This window comes from Necator americanus, chromosome V (genome assembly GCF_031761385.1).
Source record: "Necator americanus strain Aroian chromosome V, whole genome shotgun sequence".
Classification (NCBI taxonomy): domain Eukaryota; kingdom Metazoa; phylum Nematoda; class Chromadorea; order Rhabditida; family Ancylostomatidae; genus Necator; species Necator americanus.
This window is the reverse complement of record NC_087375.1, coordinates 832,846-857,594: the sequence shown is the minus strand read 5'-3', so window position 1 is coordinate 857,594 and position 24,749 is coordinate 832,846. Positions and strand designations below refer to the sequence as shown.

The 24,749-nt window shown below is 39.4% G+C and overlaps 4 protein-coding genes across 7 annotated transcripts; 3 read left to right on the top strand and 1 right to left on the bottom strand.

Annotated features, from left to right (window-relative positions):
* Positions 1–202: 202 nt before the first annotated feature.
* RB195_012608 (uncharacterized protein) lies at positions 203–3,891 on the top strand (the record flags this gene model as incomplete). Its single annotated transcript, XM_064202060.1, has 10 exons — positions 203–221; positions 274–398; positions 1,030–1,116; positions 1,177–1,281; positions 1,361–1,444; positions 2,442–2,556; positions 2,666–2,859; positions 3,091–3,127; positions 3,187–3,289; positions 3,819–3,891. 10 exons carry the CDS (start codon positions 203–205, stop codon positions 3,889–3,891), a joined length of 942 nt encoding a protein of 313 aa, XP_064057941.1.
* Positions 3,892–6,479: 2,588 nt separating this feature from the next.
* Positions 6,480–11,283, top strand: RB195_012607 (uncharacterized protein; the record flags this gene model as incomplete). Of its 2 annotated transcripts, none has more annotated exons than XM_064202059.1 (4): positions 6,480–6,625; positions 9,666–9,800; positions 10,259–10,397; positions 11,128–11,283. In XM_064202059.1, the coding sequence occupies 4 exons, from the start codon at positions 6,480–6,482 to the stop codon at positions 11,281–11,283; spliced, it is 576 nt and encodes a 191-aa protein (XP_064057939.1). The 2 variants fall into 2 exon arrangements, with proteins under 2 accessions (XP_064057939.1, XP_064057940.1); XM_064202058.1 differs by having other exon boundaries at positions 6,585–6,625.
* Positions 11,284–11,760: 477 nt separating this feature from the next.
* Positions 11,761–24,530, bottom strand: RB195_012605 (uncharacterized protein; the record flags this gene model as incomplete). 3 transcript variants are annotated; one of them, XM_064202056.1, is made up of 27 exons in its annotated part: positions 11,761–11,835; positions 12,445–12,526; positions 12,594–12,703; positions 12,766–12,845; positions 13,161–13,260; positions 13,676–13,747; positions 13,799–13,877; positions 13,933–14,048; positions 14,136–14,234; positions 14,288–14,426; positions 14,673–14,702; positions 14,735–14,802; positions 16,576–16,617; positions 18,408–18,522; positions 18,815–18,891; positions 19,466–19,537; positions 19,631–19,670; positions 19,940–19,977; positions 20,386–20,421; positions 20,501–20,612; positions 20,836–20,930; positions 21,022–21,169; positions 22,265–22,444; positions 22,676–22,797; positions 22,850–22,969; positions 23,374–23,504; positions 24,380–24,530. In XM_064202056.1, the coding sequence occupies 27 exons, from the start codon at positions 24,528–24,530 to the stop codon at positions 11,761–11,763; spliced, it is 2,529 nt and encodes an 842-aa protein (XP_064057935.1). The 3 variants fall into 3 exon arrangements, with proteins under 3 accessions (XP_064057935.1, XP_064057938.1, XP_064057936.1); XM_064202054.1 differs by lacking the exons at positions 11,761–11,835; positions 12,445–12,526; positions 12,594–12,703; ... (9 more) ...; positions 16,576–16,617; positions 18,408–18,522 and having other exon boundaries at positions 18,811–18,891; positions 19,631–19,756; positions 19,910–19,977; positions 20,386–20,612; XM_064202055.1 differs by lacking the exons at positions 16,576–16,617; positions 18,408–18,522; positions 18,815–18,891; ... (10 more) ...; positions 23,374–23,504; positions 24,380–24,530 and having other exon boundaries at positions 14,673–14,776.
* Positions 17,893–18,129, top strand: RB195_012606 (uncharacterized protein; the record flags this gene model as incomplete). Its single annotated transcript, XM_064202057.1, has 1 exon — positions 17,893–18,129. One exon carries the CDS (start codon positions 17,893–17,895, stop codon positions 18,127–18,129), a length of 237 nt encoding a protein of 78 aa, XP_064057937.1.
* Positions 24,531–24,749: the final 219 nt, after the last annotated feature.

The window sequence follows — 24,749 nt, the reverse complement described above, 5'->3', positions numbered from 1 at the left end:
ACATCTTCAAGTTTTGTGATATGTAGAGAATAAATATACTTTCCTTGTTTATTAGTTGTTTGTTCTTTGCGTTGAACGGTTTTTATTGGGCGACACGTACTAGTTGTTTGTAGTGTATCATTTCCATCTTATATTGTATCATAAGTTGTAGCTATAGGATGTGAACAATCCGCCACGAAAGCGTACTGTCAACATCACATCAATGGAGGATAGAGACAATGGTACAATACAAGTTTTTGAAAGATAGGAACCTTTCTCTCATGCATTTCTCAGCACCTGCTCCCGAAGAGCTGTTGGAATTGGTTGAGAAGCAGGACATGATGATGGATTGTTTATTGCAGAAGTTGGAAATGTGTCAAGATCAGATCAAATTACTTCGTGAAGCCGAACTTAAGAGGGTGAGTTGCTGGCAGAGAAGGCTGTTACAGATTATTATTGCTAGATATGAGTTCTTTTTCTTTTGGAACTCTCTCAGAGTATTTCAAGAGAACGTAACGAGTAGAAATCTTTCTCGTTTCTTTTGTAAATGCAAGATTAGATCAGTTTCGTTAGATTTCGCTGTAGTACTAGTCACTGGCACAGCTAGCGTCGCTCGGTGATAACTTTTGATTTTGATATGATAATTTACTGAACTTTTTGAGGATTTTCTTCCAACAGAACTTGACGAACTTCTGTTCCGCATGTCGGATGTGGTCAACGAAAGAAAGCGCTTAAAATAAGCTAATCTTAGACGCTGTAGATGTAAAGTGACGTGGAGGATGTTTCGTGAAAGTCGTATTCGTAACCAGTGAGTCATGGAGACTTGATTTCATTTAGTCTCTTACCCAAAAGAGAATAAAATTTAAAAAAAAAATCGGTAAAATCATGTTTCTTGTCTTCGTGCAAAATGATTATCATATTCATATTCTTGAATAGTGTATACGAGAACCTGAGGTTCCTGAGTTCCTACCTCGAATAGGACAAAGATGTGCAATGGAATAGTTAGCGAATGTACTGTGCTACTGAGTGGTTTCAGTTCCTTTTTTTCAGCAAGAATCGGAACAAGAGGCGAATAAACTCGTTGCCGTCGCACAAGAAAAAGTCAACAGCGCACTAGCAGTGGTTGAACAGCTCCAGGTACCCGTTTGATTATTTTTTGTTTGAAATATTCCATAGTTCTTTATTAGTGTCGCATAGGCTGAAAAGCAGAAGCTTGAGAAAGAGCTAACGGAGATAAATGCAAAACTTGAAGAAGATAAACCAGTTGCTTCTGTCATTCAGCTTCGTAATAGAATAAAAGAGGTGATTAATTAAAATGTTTCTTTGGCTAAGAAGAGTTCTATACTCTTTCCACCTATGATCACTTGAATAATCACTTCAGCTCGAGTTCGAACTGCTCCGTCAACAACGTGTTTGTAGTAGCCTTCAGACGGATCTGGATTTCCAAAAATCTCGAACTGATCAGGTGTGCTTGTTAATTTTCATTAAGAAATGTTATGTTTTGTTGTTGAAGGGTTTCATGATGTATTATGTTCACCGCCGCTCTGTGTAACAAACTTGTGTCTGAAATATCTCTTGCGTATAAAAGTATGCAATCAAAGCCTCGCCATGAAACGAAGCTTCTCGAACAAATCTATCATGTCATTCTTTTATGTTCATTCTCATTACGAATAACATTTCAATTTTTGATCCATTATTTCAAACTTTTTCTATAATGCTCTCTTCTGAATCCAAGAAGTTTGGATCAGAAATTCATAATAAACACTGTTGAGTGCAAACTTTGAATCATGTTGGTTTACTCATATGCAGTGGTGAATTTTGATCCCAAACTACTTGAAGTTTCTTCCACGCTTATTCCTAAAACCTCCAGCCGTTTCTTTTGATGCTCGACATTTTTTTTCAGTTGTTGTATCAAAAAGGAATTCAAAAAAAAAAATTATTAAACTGATGAGTAGATTCTCTCCCATTTTCGTATTTCTGTTGCCAAAATTGTGGTTTGTTTTGTATCTATTAAATTAGTAGTTTTTAGTTAGTGTAAACGATAAGGAATGTAAATTGTGCTAAGTTATATTTACGGAAGCCAGTTATGCATTTATAACTATTGTTAAAAGAGTTTTCTTGTTTTCTATTAATAAGTTTGTTTCTCGTTTTATCTCTTTCCGCAATCCTGACTATACATTTGGAAAGAATCGCTCGAAGAATTGGTCATTTCCTAGTTCCCGCGGGGTCACAAACCGAGTTAGAAGTACTTGAAAAGTGAGAACTGCTTCTGCAACTCCTTTGTTGGCTAAAATTTTCGGCACTGATCATTCTTGGATATATCTCAGAGCAAAGAGTCCTGTAAAATACATCATTTCAATCTTTTCTTTCTGAGGAATCCAAAGAACGTCAGCAACAGCTGAATGTCTTCCTACTGTTCAAATAGGCAAGGCCGTAGAAATGAATAATCTTCCCTTTTCTAGATGCGGGAAGAAATAAATGAATCCAACAATTCAAACAAGTCTGTAGTTGCATCGCTTTCATCCAAGATAGAAGATACTGTTGAGGAGATGGCCAAGCTTCGTGTCAGGTGCCAATGTCAGCGAGTTCTTCATTGTTTATGCAACATTCACTTTGGTGGTCTTTGTTTACGCTATTCCAAACTAAAACATTAAGCTAATCGATCGATTACTTGCTACCGTTTCAGCGCTGCAGGACGAACGAGAACGTATTGAGGGTGAGCTTGGTGGTGAATTGAAGGTAGCGAATCAGCGATGTTCACATTTGCAAGCTCATTGCGACCGTTTGTCGGTCGAAGTCATTAATTTGAGGAAAGAATGCAAGATAGCTGAGTGCCGGTTAGCAACCCTTGTGGAAGAGAATGCTGTTCTTCGGGAGAAAGTTAGTTCTTTTGAAGTTACGTTTTTCAAATGTTTCTGGTCAAAATTAAAATCTTTACCTGCTTAAACTCTTTGGCGCTCATTCAGCAATTCTTGAGGAGGGTGCTGTCTTTCATCTTATAGATCCTTGAACTAGATCATATCTAGGTTACCTTACGTCAGCTTGCAATTTTTAGCGAATCCAGAGTAGAACATCATTGAAATAGTTTTCATTAATGGTGTGGGTTTTCAGATCATAAGTGGTTCTTCCGAAGGATGCGATGCAGAACGTGAGTTATTATCATCCTCAAATCCTTTGAATTCTCCTTTCGCTAACCACACTATTTAGAGATGCAAAAGTTATTGAAGGACCAAAGTCACTTGATTGCTGCACTAAGAGAGGAGGGAAAATTACTGATGCAACAGCTATCCTCAGAGAGGAAAGAGAATAGGTAGATCTATTAATAACATCGGTATTAAGAGGAAAAGGAAATTAGTTCGCAGACCAGTAGATCCACATATTTTTGTACTGAAGTTGAAAGATTTTCTACAAGTCAAACAAATGGGACGCCACACATTTTGGTTAGAATAGAAGCTAAAGTTAGGAATGAGGATTAAATTCATAAACAAAAGAGTCTTGCTTAATGAACTAATTCCACTTTGAAAAGCATAAAGACTGATGGCATGCACATCAGAGGGAAAGAAAAGAAGAGAAGCCGAATGCGCAATAAAATTGATCGATTTTGATTGTGAATTGGTAGTAACTGTTGTCAGATTTGAGTCTAGAATCAACAATGTTCTTATGCTCATTGGTTACAGTGAAGGATGCAAGGAAAGAAAAGACGTTCACAGAAAAAGAATATTGCGTTTTTCCACTTTGCATTTGTTCTGTTATGATTTATTACCATAATTTAGATTTGGATAGTATTAGAATTTTAGCAAATTCTATATTCATAAGTTATTACAACACTTTTTGTTTAGGGTTAAATTGAAAGCTCTCAAGAACGAGAATCATGAACTCGAGGATCGTCTTCAGAAACTAGTTAATATCTAGTATTACTTTTGAACTTCTGTGTTTTTGATAGTGTTCCAGAATTCTGTAGTGCAGTTTGTTCAAACTTTCATTTCACATGTGTTCAAGTTAGGTAGTTTGGATGGCTATATTTTCTCTATGAAGTTTATTATTTGATCTCAGTACTCTGTATATCACTGACTGGTTATTGATCTCCCTTTGTGCACCTAATAAACCATTGTTCTCGTCGCAGTTCCTACTCTCTTTCATTTCATCATCTTAAACGTATGAGTTCTGTTTGTAGAACTCATACGTTTATGAGCGCAAATACGGCCTTCACGATCTGCAATTGCCTAGTACCAATTTATCGAGCGATGAAAGGATTGGGTGGCTTAGGACGGTTACGGATGGTGCAGTCGCGGCGGAATCTCGTACAACTGCTCTACACCTTCCATACCTCCTCCGCTCCCCCTCTTTACATTTCAAACAAATTATCTTCAATTCATTCATTGTGAGAAGAAAATTTAGAATTCAGTAAGTAAAACTGAGCTGTGGTGTTTAAGTGGACGGAAACCTCGACTGCAACTTTATTGCAAACGACTACGAGCAGAACAAGCCGGCATATTGACAACCATTGATATGCAAAACACTGTCACATCCAGAAGCGTGAGATCTAAGGGTATGTGCTGTAAATGCTCTGACTTTGCAGGCACTGACAAAGGCGATGACACCGAAACGATCACAAGGAGTGTTAAAATCTTCTTATATCTCGGAATATCTTGGATTCCGTGTCACATTTATAACAGAAAAACTGCCACATTCATTTGCTTGACATTTTTAGAAATTCGCTACACTTTCCCTCTATCATATGCATGCTGATGCTCAGCATCTTCAAATGTTAAAGAATGATGTTTTCACGGAATCCACCTTTAGGTAAACAAATCGTTAATGATTTGCAAGAATAAAAAAGATGAAGTAAAAATAAAAAGAGCGTAGATCAATCCCTGTGGGATGTGCAGATCCGTTCGACTTATACAGCGAGGTCAAAAAGACATAGAGCACGGTGTAGTTGCGTAAGCGGCTGGGCTCGAATCGGTGCAATGGAGATTGCGATTCGAGTGAAGGTGGGACCATCGCGAACTAAAGCGAGGAACGGTGTCAACAAGGGTCCTGTCTAGATTCCACCCGTTACGCACCACATTATGACAACAATGTTTCCTTAGGCACTAGTGAAGGTGTGATTTTGCAAAAATCCGCTCAAATCTCATCCAATTCCCTTTTTCTCCACTTCTAATACATCAATGTTTTAAAATTCCCAGGGGATGAATTGAGATGTGATTATTTTTGTGGCGGCAGTCAAAGCACACTCATATGGTATACAAGAAGATTGATTTCTATTGTGTGAAAGGAAGTGAACGATTCATAACATTCGATTACATCATCGGGAATTATCGGGAACTCCCCCCTCTTCTTAATCATACAGCGATGGAACAAAAGATGTCGTCGTAGTGTGAAGAAGGACGAGTTATGCTCTTCACTTGCATGCTTCGGCATTGATTTTTCTTCTCAAAAATCTTCTAATGAGGAACCAGTAGCTTCTCAGAGAAAAAAATATGAGTGAACGTACGTAGTAGGCGCAAAAATGATGATGAACTTTACGGTAAGAGAATAAATTGTTCGGTATTGGTCAGTCCTTTCATGATGAACCAATGCGTTCGACTTCAATTCACCCCGAAGCTGAGTCTTCTAACCTCGGCATCATCGCTACTATCTTAGTGAAGGTTCTCACCACAATTGTTGCACTTGAGTGAGGTAAGAGATAGCTTCACCTACCTTTGCTCTTAGTGATCTGACTTTTTGTAAAAAAAATTTCCAATACTGACAATGGTCTTCCAGCTTGTTTTTAAGACCTTGTATATTGTTCTTATTCTTGTATATGGAATAAATCTAACTTAAATTCTTAATGAAACTCTTAAAATAAGACGAAATACGTATGCCCATTCACTCCTCCACTGTAAAAATCAGAATTAAGTCATGTAGGTTTCACCTATTTACTGAAAAAGGCACAAACGCATAAGAAGTACAGTAGAGTTAATAGAAACATTCCATCGTATACATTTGCTGATGATTTTTTCTGACTCTTCCTGATTTTTTTTTTGAGGAAATTTTCTTTGCGATTTTCTTTTTTCTGCAACGCCGCAACCAGCGTGCAAGAATTTCGTACTGGCATTCTCTTCTCGTTTGTTGCTCCGTTTCGAATATCTCAGACTTTACAAGAAAAGTGTGGCAATATCTTTTGAAGTACCCCATTTTTCCGATGTTAGCCAATATCTTTCTAAGCATCTCAATTCCCCGATTATAAGTCAGCGAAGCGTACATAACCGCGCCGGATGCCGGCCAACCAACATTTTACGGGACATTCTGAATCTTTGATGCTTTAGCAATCTTCCTTGATTGACCGTTTGTTTTTTGAAACGATAAGTTTGTTTATAAATACAGTGTTTATAACCAAACGCGAACTATTTGCAGTGCATAGTGCCATTTCTTTGCGTAAACTGCTCACAAGTGTGAAGTTGGGGCATCCGATCCGATGAAAAGTGGCTGAACAACAACTATGAGCTTAAGCAGTCATGAGTAAGCTCTACTTAATTCAGTACCCTCCGCTCTCGTTGTCTCGATCCTCCCTATCCCTCTTCACTCCCACCCTTTCCAGCATCGATCCTGCCCAGGAATCAATGCCAAACGACGCTGCTTTTCAGCTTCGTATTTCTATCAGGTGATTATTTTGCTACGTGGTTTGGTTTTAGAGGCATTAAAGTGCTTTGTGAGGTCAATTCAGCCGCTGATTAACAAAATGATGTTGCCCTACGAAAAAAAAAAGTCTGCACCGAGATGCCAAGAGACAAACAACCTCAGATCTAGTGCTATTAGCGCATTTCAGAGGTCTGACAGCACCTTATACTATTTTAATTAGCGTTTGTTTTCTTTCGAGCTCAAGTACCTCGAGTTTTTTGAAATGTCTCGAAGTCCCCTTTTTTCAGCAGTTCTCTTGTAAGTTAAATTAATGACTAATTCGCTTTAATTAGTTGCTTCCACACTTTTTCTTCCTTAGTTTTAACGCTGTTTCGTTTGTTCACCATTGCTAAACATACATTATTCGGCTTAAAGTACGTTAGTGACGAGAGCGAAAGCGTCATTTATTCAGGAATGTGCGCGGCCTCAAGGCGAGCTCAATATCCACGTGAGACAGTAAACACACTACGTTTCCATGCTAGCACTGATCGCTAATAATTAACGTGATGTAACTTCTGCGAGATAGAAAAAAAAAACAAATAACCTCTTATTATTCTGAAGTATTCGTTCGAATATTTTGCAAAAGATCTGAGTTGTAGATCACATTTTATTCCCAATGAATTTCTGAGTTTGGCAGATGTCTCGAATTGCTCTAATGAGACGATTTTAGGTAGAGCATTTTAATTACGATGCGCTGGAAAGGTTATATTGTCAAAATACTATCTCAACAAGGAGAATTAACGCTGTAGTAAAATTCTAAAAAAAAATCTAAGCTGTTTTTCGAAATAAGGTACTAGGAATATGCTTTATCTCTGGAATACGGATGGCGTGAAGGAGCCAAAACGTGTAAAATTTCGATGTCTTAGTTCAAATACGCTGTGGCATCTTCAAAAAGTCTTACAAGGAGCTCATACGAAGTTTTCAAATACCTCGCTCGTTGTAATACTTCTCGTACATGCTGTAGCTATGCAACCGATGCGTCTGGAACGATTTACTCGATCCTGACTGCTAATGTTCTATTTGTTCGCCTCTGACTGATATCCCATTCAATTTTGCGCCTCAGACGGCCAGCCATTGTTTTTTTTTTATTATTCGTGGCAATCAGATGATGAAATGAAACATTCACAGAGAAGCAATGAGTTCCATGGGAATCTTTCCATATTGTTTCCATGACTTCCATATTGATTCCACAACTCTTTTCGTGTTAGGAAAAAATTCCAGCAATATCCCTTCGATGTATGATGGACCCTTTAAATATGTGTTTTCCGGAAGTATTTAGTTCTTAAAATCGCCAATTCTTACAAGTTCCAGAGTATACGCCAAGGAATAGCTTTCAAATTAATCAATAGTGGAACAAAAATATTTCCTTATGTAATATAGAAATTTTCCCTAAAAATTCGTTTCGTATTTTGGTAGAACTCTTTATTATCATTTAAAAACATTGGAACATCAAAAGAAACACTCGGAGAAGAAAATTAGGACTTGAAAAAACTCTATATATTTTTACTTTTATTTTTATTTATTTCAAAAACATTATTTTTTTCTTCTGAGTAGAGTAACCAAATAGTTCGGCTAAAAGCTGCTACTTAAGCTACGCGATTGAACAAGGTAATAGGAGTAGCAGGTTTTCTTGTATAATCTTCGTGGGTATATACACTCCAAGCAAACAAATTCTGCTTTTGGTGCTTTTAGATAAAAATTCACCAGCAAGAAGAGAGGCAGGGCTGAACGCGAGAGGGCATATTGCACTCTTTGTCACTTCTAGCTCAAATTCTTCTTAATCATTTCTCCTCTGTCGCGTTTATCTTTGAAAGTGCATCGCGAATGGAATTTCGGCGCGTGGGACTCCTAGACCATTGTTCTACATCTCCACGTGCCTTTTGGAATCATTAGCTGCGTAATTCCTCGAAAAATGCAGTTTTTTCTTCACATTATGTTTGTGGTTTCCCTCCGTGAGGAGAAAGGATGAGTAATAATGCGTCATTTGACATCACAGTGCTTTTCTGGAAAAAGAAACAAGAACAGCACAAATATTTGATAGAAAACATCTGACAAATCATCGCAGAAAAATCATTTGATTTTGAATCTAACATTTTGAAAGTGAGTTTTAACTTTCAGAAAGTGTTGCACTGAAAAGTCGATCAGCTTTCCCACAACATTACACATCTATAGAATTTTTATCCACAATCGATTTATATTGTTGCCTCCAGCACTAAACAAATCTGAGGAAGACTGCAGCCAGAGTAAAGGCTTCATATCATTTTACAGTACACATTCTTTTATTTCTCAAAATAAATGTTTTTTTGTCTCTTGTCATGATATTTGATGACACATGAATATGTATTTCAATACCGTTGAATACACACTTTGACCGAATTATATATTTTATTTTTGAAATTTAAATTAAATTGGAATAATTCAAAACTTAAGTTGATCAAAATATTAAATTTTTCAAAAACAAAATTCAGGTGGAGAGTGCGCCAGCCTTGTGCATGCGCCGCATCTTTCGGGCCGTTTTTTACGTCAATTAGAAAGAAATGGACGAAGTCACCCTCCTCTCCATAATCTACGACCCCGTATCCGTATAGCAACTCTCCACCTGAAATCCGTACCACCTCAGATTCGTGGTATGCTGCCTTAAAGCATTAGTGTAGTTCAAATCTAAGAGGTCATGGTTCGGAAACAACACGAGTCAATCCTTCATCCCTTCGAGGTCTACGAATTGCTACCAAACTTGTTTATGGGGATAATGACACCGAGCTGCGACAAAATTTCGTCTCCGCGTCATTGTGTAAACTGCATCCTCATTCATAAAATCTTTATAATTCTGTCTTGAAATTTCAGACGCGTTTGCACATCACAAAGCGGTTGATAAACACCAAACATTGTTCTAAGCCGGAGAAGTGCCTTCAACCCAGTAGGGATACACACATTTCTAAAAAAAACAAGGATTGATTTACAAAATTACCAACTGTTGGAACTGGTGCATGAGAAAAAAATCCTATGTTATCATGATTTTTCAGTCGAGCTGAAAGTGACGATGCTGTGGCATACAAAGTAGATGGAGAGCGATTTGAGGGCGGATCGAGGACACTGAAATTTGCTACAAATACCCGATATAAGATCACTCTAACAAGCAAGCCCCCTGTGGAATTTCAGTGAGTTATTTTCTTGTCTTATCGGAGCGGTGCAGCGCAGTCAGTAAGAGGTTCCGCTGTGGCTACAATTGATAGGAGGTTCGAATCCGCCCTAGTCCAAACCAAGCCTTTAATCCATCCGGGGTCAATAGATTGGTACCAGACTTGTCTGCGAGGATAAACACTCTGACTTGGCCACCTCAAGACATTCAAGGCATCCTCAAGGCTGCATGCGCGTTCATAAACCTCAAAGGAAGTCTGGGTTGAAGTCGAACGCGTAGGCGCATCCTTAAATGGATTGATCAACTCTGTGCACTTTATCTTTTATATTCTTGTCACCTTTGATTGAAAGAAAAAAATTCATAGCAAATTGTATCATAATAATTGAATAGATCACAAATTTTAAGAAAAAAAAATTATTTTAAATTTAAACCTTAGTAGCAGCTGTCTTCAATTATTCATAACGAATCGTATTTCAGCCACATGCATCTGGCTGGATGCGATTTGCAGCTGCACACAGACGATCCTAAGAGCGGACAGTACTCGACTGAGTGGAATACGACCGGTATCGACATTTGCAAGAAAGGATCTAGGAATAATATAGGTCTTACTTTGCAGGTATCTGTGTTTCAGCAATCCTTTCTTGTTCAGAAAGCACCTAGTAAATTTAGTTACTTATCAAACCTCTTATTAAAAACACCAATTTGACGCCGTGGGACCCGCCTCACTCCCTTTTTAATAACTTTTACAACTCCTCTATGCCTACGAATACGAATTGATTCTAAGAGAAAAAAACAACGCTTCACTGCAGTTGCCACACCAACGTCGACAGATTTTGAATGAATTTGAGCCGATTGCATTACGACTGTATTTCAGAAAATTGTAATCCTTACTGCTAGGACTGCATTCTTCTTTGACAATTCAAAAATTAACGTTGATATAAGAAATATTACTTCGTCATCCCCTTGTAGATACTGAATCGCATGCGTTTCAAACTCTACGTTGACGACTGATTCAGTAGAGGTAAAATGTATCTACACATACGATAATACACTGAAAAAAGAATGCATTAGGTTACAATATCGCAATAGTCGAGTAAGCACAAAGTACAACTCTTTGTCCAACATGGATAGTTAGATTACAACTCTTTTCTTCTTTTTTTAAGGTTTTTTTTTTTTTGAAGAATGTGTTTATTTCATTTTTGTGCGCTTCAACAGAACACATGCATTTCCGTACTTTTCCAAAAGTGTCTTGGTAAAGACGATGGATTTCTATACTGACAAAAACAAATTAATAATTAACTAAAAACTAAACAAAATGGTTACAAGCTTGAAACATATGTATTAAGGGTCCTGGCGGTCTTCTGAAACGACAACTACAGAGCAAGTTCTATCCAAAACAAGACTCTCATGTTGAATGGGGCACCAAACTAGATTTTATTCAATGGACTTGCGCTGTGGACGGCACCGGTACAATCTCAGTGACAGAGGAACTCATCCAGTAGATATGCATTACATCAGTGGAGATCTCCATTTTATTCATTTATAATTTATTACTCTTGTTGTGTGTGTGTACATACTTGCCAACACCACCATTCCAATTCTTCGATCGAAGTCATGATCATTTAGGTGTTTATCAATACCGAGAAAAAGACACTGGACTTCTGGTTTGGTATATTTATTTTCTCATATCCACTTGTATTTTGGGCTATGTTTTTAACACATTATTCCAAAGCGCTCCACCCCGTTTTTATAACTGCCATGATATATAACGGAAACAAAGTCAATGACGCGTAATCCCGGTATTGTTCAGTACTTCTGTGAATAAACACAAAAACAGGCAATACATCACATGGCAAAAAAAATGGTGAAAAATAAAGTTTCATCACGTGCAAAGGACACTGTCAAAAAATGTAGAAAAGAATTGAGGTAGCTAGGAATTGAAGTCCTCAAGAAGCAATAAGTTATGAAATAAGAGGAAATCAGACCTCATATGGCACGTACATGTCGTTGGTTTGTTGAGTAACTCGTATGAATGTAGTCCGTTTGGAAAGTTCCTGAAAGCTTCTATCATCTAGAAGTTGAGGGCAAGAAAGAGTTAGTGGATATCACTCCAACTGAAATATTCAAAAATCTAAATGGCTCTTGCTTAAATTTTGCATAGCATGCTCATTTGCAGCCACAAAAATGACATCCACGAAATAACAGTGTACACTGCAAGACTCTACCTGAGTAGAAAGGAAACAAGCTGTTTACCTGCTGTGGAAATTTCAATAAATAACTATAAAATCCGTTAAATAATGACACAAACGAATAAGCTGCTCTTTTTTTCAACTAGTTGAGTCAAGGATGAGATAGTCGGAGTGAGTGATCTGACCCCATTACGTTTGGACGGTACCCCGGTAGGCGAAATTACCTCTTCCCCTTCAGACGGTTGACGAAAGAACCCCCTCACTTGAGCTGCACCCCATAAGCTAAACCCCCTTCACCTGAAAAAGGTCCGGCTCCTACCTATCTCACTTATGGATGGGACTCTTATTTGTCTTTGCAATCCGAAAACAAGCGAGGGTTCCACCTAGATCGCACCACTTCGAGCGTAGCAATCTATCACCGCACCAGGCTCAGGTTTTTTTTAAACTCGACTACGCAACACATCCTCTTACTACCTTGAGTTTTGCAGCACCAGTGTATGTACAAGCAGAACGAATACCACCGAGTATATCTTGCACGGTACTATTCACATCACCTCTGAAAAATAGCAGTTATTTGTACACTATCGGGACAGTAGTATCCTACAAAGTTAAATCTGACAAACCTGTAAGGGATCGTTATAGTTTTGCCTTCGCTCGCTCTATACTCAGCTACACTTCCGTGATGTTTAGTCATAGCTGTATCCGAACTCATGCCGTAGAACAGCTTGAACTTCTGAGAAAAAAAATTAGCGCATAGATCTCAGCATTATTCATTCATTTTCGAACGATACTCACCTTTCCATTCTTTTCAATAATTTCACCACCACTTTGATCATGACCAGCGAAAAGGCCTCCAATCATGACGAAGTCAGCTCCTATGATGTTAGTAGTCTTGGGTTTTTTTAAAATACATACCTTCATATTCCATATTTTAACGAACGTTCCGAACATATACGTAAACGATATTAACCAGCAAAAGTAAAAGAACAAAAGAAAACTTGTGTGTCCATATGGCCTCCTGCGAGAGTCTAAACATTGGAGAAAACAGAGTAGCAAGTCGAAGGAATGTGAGTTAGAGCGTCGGGAAATAGGACCGCCACTGAGTGCCGCCCACCAACCACAATTTTTCCCGTATGAACTATCCAAAAGAGTAGAAGGGAAGTGTTTATAACAATGAATGCTGGTCCCACCTGCACCGAAGGCTTTCGCTACATCACCAGGATTTGTGCAGCCACCATCACTTATGACATGACCATTCAAACCATGAGCAGCATCTGCACATTCCATGGTCTGCAACCAATCAAATAGTGAACACAAAGAGGTACGTTCAGGAGGGAACACAGGTTTCCTCATCACCATCATATATCCACGCGATGTTTAGTTACCACAATAATACGAAAGGTACTAAAAACCACTAGTCATTGGGATGTGAAATAATCAAATAGTAGATGTATACTAGGAAGACATGCAGTGTAGGTGTCTGGAAATCCGTCATGTTATTTCAGAGTGCGTTCAACTTTCTCACACTCTTGAATTATAAGCTGGCATTAATTCGTAGAAGAGCAACGATGCACAGGATGGTATATGTGCTTCGTAAATTGGAAAAGCAGATGAAAGGTAGAACAGTAGACGAAACTCAGCATATATTTCTGAGAAGTACCTTTCCAGCAAAATGTTTAACCTTTATTTGGAAAAGAAAACTTACAGCACTCAGTTGAGGATACCCAACTCCTGTCTTTTTCCGAGTGGTGCATACAGATCCTGGTCCGATACCTACCTGAAGAAACATAATTTGACACAGAAGTATATAAAGTAGCTAATAGTAAACCTTGATGATGTCAGCCCCTGTGAGTAGTAACTCTTCCACCATTTCTCCAGTTACCACATTTCCAGCCATTATAGTATGCCTATAATAAAGGCATATATGAGAATAACAAACTTCATAGAAAGATGATAGCTAACCTTGGAAATTCCTCACGAACTTTTCTAATGAAGTCGATAAAGGACTCAGAATAACCATTTGCGACATCGATGCAAATGAAGTCCAAATCCGGGACAGCAGAGCAGATCTCCCGCAACTAAAACTTACGCAAGTATGCGAAACTTCATAGGTTTGGTCAGGAATTTGTTGGGTAAAGTCAGTTGTTGCAGATTCTCCAACAAACCTTATCAAGATCACGATCAGATATCCCAGATGAAACGGCAATGTTATTAAACATAGGGGTTTCTCTGAACTGGGAATGAAATTCTTTCCATTGTTCAACCTAGAAACATTGAAAACAAATACTTTGAAGCAGTAAATGGTATGGAAATGTACCGTGTAATGTTTATGTATAGCGGTAAATAATTTATGAGCAAGAAGGGCATGAGCCATCTCGAAGGTTCCAACAGTGTCCATGTTTGAGGCTATAACAGGCACTCCGCTGTAGGACTTTTTCGAGTTGCGGAAGATATACCTTAAAAATAAAGAATATATGCATTCGTTTGTTTACCTTTTCTTACATTAGTTGTTTACATATATATTTTATTTTAGTAATAATTTTGTTTCGTTTATTTACTATATTATCCGGATTGTTATTAGGATGCTTTTTGAAACGAGAAAGGAGATGTAGTGATGAGGTGCTATCAAAAATATTTGCATGTTTTCAGAAACGGCAAGAAAACCGAGGGCGATAAACCAAAAATAATGAAGCAGAACTAACTCTCTCACTAGATCCACATCAGCTCTACTCCTCAAAGTAGACCGTTTGGGTCGAAGGAGCACATCCTTGAAATCAAGCTTTGGTTCATTCTCAATTCGGGGCATTGTTTATTCCAAGAGAGTGCCCGAGCCTGAATCTTGCAGAACAAAGCACTAAATTAATTATTAGCATGACAAACGTACAATAAACAAGAGAAGCGAGGCTAATCAATCAGTAGGAACCTACAAATTCAATAAGGATCATGCTGTCCATCAGAAAAACATAAAAGCACATTCCAGAGGACACACAGTAGGATCAAAATGACCTGAAGCCTAGTGCGATTGCGTAGGTAGTTGCGCTAGAGGTGGCGCGATGGGACCTTTACTCATCTTTGCAATTCGATTGAAGCTAAGGAGGGTACCACAACGTCGGATTGCCTGCGCAGCTGCACTGAGGTCCAAGTCGTTTTGGCTAAGCTGCACACTGTCGCTAACGCGCATAAATCAACTACCGCGGTACCTAACTGTCACCATTGTATAAGAAACCCAACTGAAAACTACCTTATGGAGTGGGTGAATTGATCGCCCGCAAAACGTTCGGAAATCCCAATGCTATCCATTCAGTTGAACAATGATGTCATTGAAGTTTTGTAGCCCCCATCGATGAAGTGAAAAAGAAAACAAATGCTCGGGAGTGACTGGATCTTTTCTTAAATTTGAACTTCCCACTTCTTTCACAACGACAATCTCAACAGTGCTTTTTAATCGCTCATAATATCTCCGAAATTTTACTGTTACTGTTGTTCAGCCAATGGTCGAGTTTTTTTCAAAATAGTTCTTTAAAAAATAGAATCGAGTTTTCTGTCATACATACAGTACGACGACTTCGAAATATCTCCCATTTGCCTTTTCTGATTCTCCTTTTCAGCCAGTCTAAGATAAATGAGTTCTTGTGACTGCAGTAAGGTTTTAAAGGCATCACTCCACGAATCTGAGGTGGTAGGGATTTCAGGTGAAGTATTTGTACACGGGATGGGAGACTATAGACTATGGAGAGGGGGGTGATTCCGTCCTTACTTGTGGTGGAACTTCGTAAGCGACCAGGTGGTGAGACTTCCTTTAATTCCAATTCGAAGGCTACGCACTGGGCCATGGTCCCATTGAGAACGCAACCGCTTACATAGTTAAAGGCATCATCCCACGAATCTGAGGAGGTACGGATTTCAGGTGGAGTATTCGTATGTTGCATAGTAGATTATGGAGAGGGGGTGATTCCGTCCATTTCTTCCTAATTGCCGTAAAAAACGGCCCGGAAGATGCGGCGCGTGCATAAGGCTGGCGCGCTGCAATTGAACTTGTTGTAGGAAATATCGCGCCGGAACGCTTGAAGCCGTATCTTCTGGGCCGTTTTTCACGGCAATTAGGAAGAAATGGATAGAATCACTCCACTCTCCATAATCTACGATCCCGTACACGAATACTCCACCTGAAATCCGTGCCACCTCAGATTCGTGAGGTGATGATTTTAACAAAAGTCAGGTTGTTTTGACTGTACTATGCAACAGTTGTCGAAGTGCTGCGTAGTTCTGTCATAGTTCATCTGTCATAGTTTCTTATGCATATGTTCCCTTTAACAGTTTTAGAATACATTGATTACGCTAAATATGAACAATTAAGTAGAGTAGTGTCTTTCTAATATAACCTCGCCATGTATTGCAGCAGAGCACCCGAGCGCCTTAGAAGCTGAGCTCGTCTGCTCGATAGACTACAATATTTCGATGTACTGGTGCCTTAAGTTCCACCAAAGAATCCAGAGTGTGATCATGCACTATGCAGAAATAAAGCATGCGTAAGTTGCTCAATAAAGCCTCGCTAGTAGAGAAGTCCCGAAAAGAAAGTAATCGCACTACAAAGAGGGTACAAACCTTGGATGTGAAGAGCAGACCAAAGCACACAGCCGTCCACACCTTGAATGCGAAACGAACTCATATATGAGTACAGCAAATGGCTACGAGAGAATCCGTCTCATGAATCAATCCTATCGCCCGCCAATTTCAAACGCGCGCGGTAGATATAGCAATTTTCTCTTGGCACGCACAAAGAGATCATGAAATGAGTGCACACATAACACCAAATTTGTTGAATCGAGTGATCGCGACGCTTCGTGATTGGGTCGGAGAAGGAGGAGGACGGAGTGGATGTTGAGCTGAGAAAGGATGATGCGTCGCGGTGAACTGGTTGAACACATTTGGGGCTGATCGTACATATCTGGATGAGAGCCAAAACTGATTGAATGGAGATCAGTTCGGGTGCAACCGAATTCCCGCCAACTACGCCAACATCCAACCACACTCGCAACAGTTACGAGATTTTTCTTTTCTTTTCCTACACTATTCTTCCACAATCTTCTTCCTACCTTACTTGGATCAGTAGATTACTTACTTTAAATTTAAATGAGGAAATAACACCAAAATTTACTTTATGTCTGCTCCTTCTGACAAATGGAAAAGCTGTTGCAAGCTGCGTGCGCTAAGAATCCGTGGGATGCTAGCTTAGCATTGGTACAATAGAAGAGATCTCGTTCGATTTCAACATTAATGGGATTAGGTAGGGTGAGTGCAAAACAAAGCAGTGTAGAGTAAAACTGAGCGTTCTTTGTGGAATCTACGGGCAGTTCCTGTTGTGTGTAATCGATCCACTGCTTTTGAATGGTAAACACGCACGCCCAGAATGGCTCCTAATGATAAAAGTGGCGGCGGAATACACTTTGGACTGCACTAAATGTTATCGTATCGAGACGTTCCTATGTTTACAGTCAGGTAAAAATGACCTCAACCTTGGAGAAATTCCGCATAGACTTGAGGTGTTTTTCCGAAATGATAAAACGTACATACAGGAGCCGCGTATACTAGTCTGACTGTTACCTGAACCTGGTGGCCCGGCCCTAACTAAACGCAATCAGGCGTTCGAGTGTTCGCATTGCGAACGTGCGAGCTATATAACCCGCACTGTTATATGGGAAAAGATTCCCATACGTTGCAAAATGGTGTTGTCGTCCAGCACACCGCCAGAGCCCATAACCCGAAAGGTCAACTGCCTGAAGAGAGCGTGGAGTTTTGGCAACAACCATTCGTTTCGTCGCGCTGAACTGCCGAACACTACCGAGAGAACACCAACAAACCACCCTATCTAGGCTTCTGCGATATCTCTGTGTGCCTTTTGCTGCACTGCAAGAAACACGCATGAGAGATCAGCCCATCATCAGCATCGAAAATTACACCATCTACTGCGGCGATGCTAATGAGAACAAAGTAGGTGGCTGCGCGATAGCTGTGAGGAACGATTGCAAGAACCTGGTGGAAGAATTCGGCTCAACGTCGTCTAGATGCGCCTTTGTACGACTCCTTGATGGCAGAGAACGTAAACTCTGGATCGTAGGTGCCCACGAACTTACGGAAACCGCTGAGGACAACAGTTAGGCAACAGTGTTCTATGATGAACTGAATTGACTGAAGTCCAAAATACCTGGCCAGCAGGTGCACAATGTCGGGATCGACGCAAATGCGAAGATGGGACTCGAACAACAATCCGACAGTACAATATATAGTAGTTCCGACTAGAATGTGACCATTCCATCTATCATATAGCAGTTTCGCTTTTTTGCGCAACAGAAGCTACATCAATGTAGCTTTCCGCGAGGAATTTAAAATCAAGGTACATTTTTGCAATAACCAAAAAAGGAAATTAGTAGGCTAACCCTCAATTGTTGCTTCAAACTGACGGAGCCGAGCACATACCCGTAATCCTCACCCCGAACGACATATATATTTTCATACACGTTTCTAGACTTCGTCAGTTTCATAATATGTTGCCTTAAAGAAAGCTTATAGAACATTCCGCGACTTTCACCGTGTATTCCTGAATCAGTGTTTCCAATCAGGTCCTTTTAAACCTCTCCTCCATAAATCAACCAAACTGTTCTAGTAATCAATTCGTTTAGCAATAATAGGTGTTTGCAATGATGAATCCAGGCTTCATGTCAGTACTAAACCACACGAGGAAATTCGCAAAAAGAAATTGTACAGAAAGAGAGATCAATTGTGGACAATTTATTCGTTATTAGGCAATGGAGAGATGGATTAGGTACTGAAGATCGGTCATCACACATTTCCTGTATTCTTCTTTGGCTTCTTCACTATGTGGTCCTCAAGAGGCTTGTTTTTTGTCTCAGGTAGAAGTATCTGAAAAAAAATTTCCCACATACATGTTGACATATTATATCATACTATTTTTTTTTCAATTCCGACTATGGTTTCATTGTTGACATCTGTCACATATCACACCCTTCACAGCATACGGTGGGTGAAACCTAAGAGTACATTGTGAACTGCGTTTCATTAAAAGATACTCTCATATTTTAAGTGTTCAGCTTCCTGAAACTTATTGATTGGTGGTTTAACCTCTCGTGGATCACTTTTTTTTCAAATTGGCGCGATTTTCAATCTTATATTAGTGGCTGCTTTTCAAGCTGAAGGCGTATTTAAGCGAGATTTTCACGAGGCGCTTTAGATCCGTCAGAAGCACAACGGGGTCCCAAATGTTTGATCGCATTGTATCTTAGAATGCCAAGTGTTTGAAAAATACTATCAAGGGAACGATCACAGCGTTAATATATTTTCTAACGGTAAAAGATAGTAAAGTTTCTATTTCTCGTTAATTGTAATGTTCTGAATTCAAGCTAATCTTTATCCCAGTGAAAAAACGTTTCATCGACTTCTCAGCTGAACAACTTTGGACATTCCTAACTATACTCACCTCAAAAAGTATAACATCTAGTACTGCAACTGCTATCAGTGACGTATAAGGTAGATAATGACAAATTTCCTCCTAAATTGAGCGACAATAGTGGAAAGTTTGAAAGAAAAATTGAAACAAATGAAGAAATATTTGGGGAATTTGTCGGGGAAATTCCGCACTCACCCATGAATAAACGTGAGGTGCAACAACAATTCCTAAACGACTGAAAAGCTGCACGAAAGAGTAGCACAAGGTCCGTATAGAAGTGGGAAAGAGTTCGTTACATGTCACTGAGTTGACTATCACTATCTGAACGAGATACTGTAAAGTAGGAAAAGTATAGTTCCTTGAAAAAATTGAAGGACACGACAAGGACTTGTCTTATTTCCTCAAATGCATGTGAGTTTCTTGGGCGTCACGTGGAAATTTTCCATATTTTACGTGAAATGAAGAAGTATGTACCTGCGATGACATCGCGCAAACTATCAGAACGCAGATCCTGATAACTTCTCCATACGTAGCTGCATAACCTAAAACATCACCTACAGCACTTAGTTGTTAATTAAGTACAGTCACAGCTGAACACAGCCATCTGTGCCTGCTCATGCGCGCGCGCGGACACTTCGCCTCCACCCCGGATGAACAAGGTTGGCGTGAACTTTGAATGTTAAAGAGTTTATATATTGATACGACTGAACTATAGATCCAGGGTGCTTTGATAAGGAGAATTTTCTTCCCTTATGTTGTGATATTAGTTTTGCAAAAGGTAATGTGTCCTCATGTTTATGAAGTAAAAACTGGACCTATAAAACTAGAACTACAACATAAGCACAGAAAGTTACTCAGTAAAGTGATATTTCCTCAAGATTCTTGATTTATTCAACCATACCACCCTAAATGGCAAGAGTTTTCATGTTCTAATAATTGATTAAGCTGACCTGTGTATAGGATAGTGGCGGAGAGTACAAGTGATCCTATAACGAGCAGTTGACACGCAATATGTGCCATTTTTCGTCCGAAGCAGACGAATTTAAAATCCAGAAGACCGCAAACCAAGTTAGTTGAATATCTTAGCGATCCGACAAGAATTGAATTCAGATATATTGAACCGGAGAGGTTGCCAAGGTTGAACATATTTGCGTAGTTTACCATCATACTGGTGAAGCTGAATTTGTTATTATTATTATTATTATGAAGGATCATATTTGAACAATTCTGAGATATATATTTCCCCTGATGAAGGGTCAAACTTGAATAATTATGTTCTTATTAAGCTAGATACATACTGTAGTTTATCTCTGGTTATAAATTCTTCAGACTAACTTGGGAAATGTAGGAGCTTTTCTTATTTGCCCCCACCTAGTGTATTATGATACGATGGAACTCACAAACTGAACGCAATGATGCATAACGGGACCGCCAGATGGGCTTTCCTGAAGACATGCCAGTACGTGTGCCTCTTTCTTCCCATCACTTCAAACTGCTGAAATACTTTTTTTTTTCAAACTAGCGATTCTTCCAATGATCCTCGTGATTGTGGGGAAAATTGGTCATTTTTCGATAAGAGACCTCACATCATGTTCCAGCTGGAGAATTTTATCAAGATTTCCCTCATCGATGTTCGCCTTGTCGCCGTCAATATGGGCGATGTCAAGTATCACTCTTCTAGCTTCACGAATTTTTCCTCTATGAATAAGCCATCGTGGGCTTTCGTGGAGGTAACTGGAAATGTATTCCGTTATTTTGATATTACTTTTATTCAACTTAGATTAGTTTTAAGAACATCGCCCAAAGAATCAAAACTGGATTTTTTGCAACTGAAAAACTAACGTATTGGATTGAGAAATAAGCAGTGAGCATTTATTTCAAACTTAAAATGAGCATAGAAACAAAGTTGCAAACGAAATTTTGTATTAAGTGGCTACTTATGTTCTTACACCCTTACACCCTACCTTATGTTTACAATTCTATAGTTTTTTTAATTACACATTGATGATTATCCATCGATACATTCACCACGTGCCGTTTGTTACTCTCTTGCATCTTTCTGGGAGACCATCCATTCCCTTGTGCTAGAAGGGGAGGGGTTGAGACTTGAAGAGCAGCTCAACAGCGGATTTAAAGACATCAACCCACGAATCTGAGGGTAATTCCGTCCATTTCTCCCAGTATCAGTGGAAACGACAAACGTGGACAGTGGACAACCCATGAACATTGTTTCTTACGACGTCCTCAACTGCAGCGCGCCACCCTTGCGCCGCCCCCCGCCTGCGATTCGTCCAAATAGGTTTTCGCAAATTGCAGGCGGGGCAGGGTTGGACGGAGCGCAAAGGTTGTGCATTGCAACATAAGCCGTCATGAGAAACAACATTCCGGGATCGTCCGTTTCCACTGATACAAGGAGAAACGGACGGAATCACTCTCTTCCACACAATCTACGATCCGGTATAGGGATAATCCACCTGGAACCCGTACCACCCCAGATTCGTGGGGTGATGCCTTTAAGATCAGTGAAAGAGTTGTACAGTTTTTGCTTCAGAGAAGAGGCCAGAACAAGGGCCAATTGGTTTTCAACCAATGGTCTTAGGCTGGCGGCAAGTGGCCGAAACGACATGAGCGCTCCCGCCCCAGCTTCTGGCTTCAGAGAATTGTTGTCCTCCCATAAAAATAAAACAGGCAATCATGGTGAATAGATCGGATGATCATCAAGGTGGAATCAATGAAATACGACTAGTTTTGAGCGAATATTCAAATGATGTTGGAATCAAAGACCCAGTCATTGATCCATTCGTAAGTATCGGATAATCACTAACTTACAACATTAGTGCAACTGCAGGAATATGCAGCGCTGAGGTTACCAGCGCTAACGTCCTCCAATGTTGAAAGAAATAGGCGATTACTCCAAATATAATAACATTTGGAGAATAGGAAATCGTTGTGTTGATCCACATTCTCGACCGTTTAGGAATATTCTCCAGTAAATAAACAACCACCACCCTGAAAAAAATACTGTAAACTTGTGCTTTATTCTTTTCACTTGAACAATTTCCACGGCTTCATACTACGGACAAGTGATTGTTATTGAAGATAGCTGAAAAATACGCAAGCAGATAATTTATTGCTATCGATAGAGGAAAAAAACTACATAAACATCTTTTGCCGCCCATCTTTTGCTGGAAATTTATTTCTAAAATGTCAGTGAGAATGGTGAAAGTTCGAAGAACTAACGTTGAATGACCTCCGGTGAAAAGTCCGAGCACAAAACGAATTGAAGTGAATTGAATGAGGTTAGTGACGAAGTAGGTGGCAAAACTCAGCACACCAGTCATAGCGAGACAGATCACCAATGGCTAAAATAGGGAAAATTCTATTGTAGAAGTAAAAAATTTTCATTTACCTCACTTTTTTTCGTCCAAATGAGGAGCTGATTTGACCGGCTGACAGAGAGCCGATCATTACGCCAAGCATTTGCAACGAAGTGCTTCGTCGCTCCAGATATCTGTTCTCGCAATGGATGTCCCACTAAACCAATAGTTATTTAAAGTTTAAGTTTAAGGAGTTGAGGAATTGAGGAGTTAAGTTTAAGGAGTTTAGTTTAAGGAGTTAATAGTTATACTGTAACAATTCGAAAAGATTCTAATCGCTCGTTTTCATGTAACTGCGAAAATTATGGACTTTTCTGTCCTATTATTGAGCAGGGAACTCGGAAAAAAACTTGTAAACGAGGAATTAATAAGTAAGTGTCCTGCTCCCAATTTTTCAAGTTTAAAAAGTTTTTTACACCGAACCCAACAATAATTCTTCACTTTATCGCCGGCTACGGCTGATAATCGCCGCATGATTCATGAGCCGATATCTCTACCGCAGAACGATGCATTAATTTCTTTGATAGTGTGTATGAAGGGAGCAAAGAGGACAAAAATTACCTCTTCATTAACCGAGTAGAATTGACTCTCAAGCTGAAGTGGAGCTTCTTCGCATAGATGAAGATTTGCGCATGCATCATCCATGCTTGAGAATGTCAAATTTCCACATCCTTTTATAGCTGGTGATGAACCTGGAGAGAGAAAAAAACGTGGATCTATCTCGATCACTTTGGGCTAAATAAACCAATCATTATTGATCAGTGTGTCTGAATATTATCACCAGACCTCTTGAGAAGACTGCCTGCTCCCTTGACGAAAATATTCTTTTAGGAAAAACTATTGAATTCGGAGAAATTTCAATAACTGAATTCTTTGTAACCGCAGACAGCGTTCGTTACAAAGTTTCAGTAATCACAAAACGCTAAACAGCTTTTATTTACAGGAAACTAAAGGTCTCAGAAGCACCAGAATCCTCGGTTTACCCCTCTAGGCAACTTTTTCGCCCATATTCTATTTGCTATTCTAATTGCTTGATGGAAGGCTTCAAAAGTTCTAATCCGGTCAGTCCGCAAGTCTCATTTTGTCAATCCTATGGGTGTAAGGGGTTGTCTCATCGGGTGAACTGAGCTCCGGACGGCTTTGGTTCCTGGATATGGTCTTTCTCATTATCCTCTTTGCAAAGTACGCCCCTTTGTACTTAATTCCACCTACTATCAAAGAGAATTCAATAATTAATTGTAATAATTCCCATTCTACTCTTTCCTCGTTTCTGGATTTTCTGTTGTTTATTTGTATTCATTCATTGGCTCTTACTCTGGGCACGCCTTTGAGCGTAATAAATAAATAAATATAATTATAATTATAACATTTATGATTAGCAACTTCTGAAGTTCTGAACAAGTTCTGAATTTATTTGGTGCAGACGATCTGGGCTTTCAATGTTCCTCCGCATTCTTCCCCTTACTTGTTTTCCATGCCACGTGATTCCTACGTGTTCTACTTCCTTGACTTTTGCTCCGTTAACACCAAACAGGAAGATAAGGAGCAGATTAAGGTTTACACGCACCTGCATAGACCATGTACATTGTGTTTGAGAGTTGAGAGAGAAACGCAAGTTCGGTAAGCAGGCACACTAAAAATGTGTACTTCCCAAGAACCACGATATCATCGAGATGATGAGGAACTAGGGGTTTTTTCACCTCTGAAGTGTTTCCCATTTACACTGAAATAATAATTATTTGACATGAGAAACGAGTGAACAGCGAAAATTGCAATCGAAGAAATTTTCACTGAATAGAAAAGTTCGGTAATTGTTGCTGATGAGAAAAGAACAAGGAACGCAGCAGTGAAGTGCAGCACAGCTGCGTTGATGGGAATTGTTGTTGTCGTTGTTGATCCGTGTAAGCGCAACTGGACCAGTTGTTTTTTGACATTGT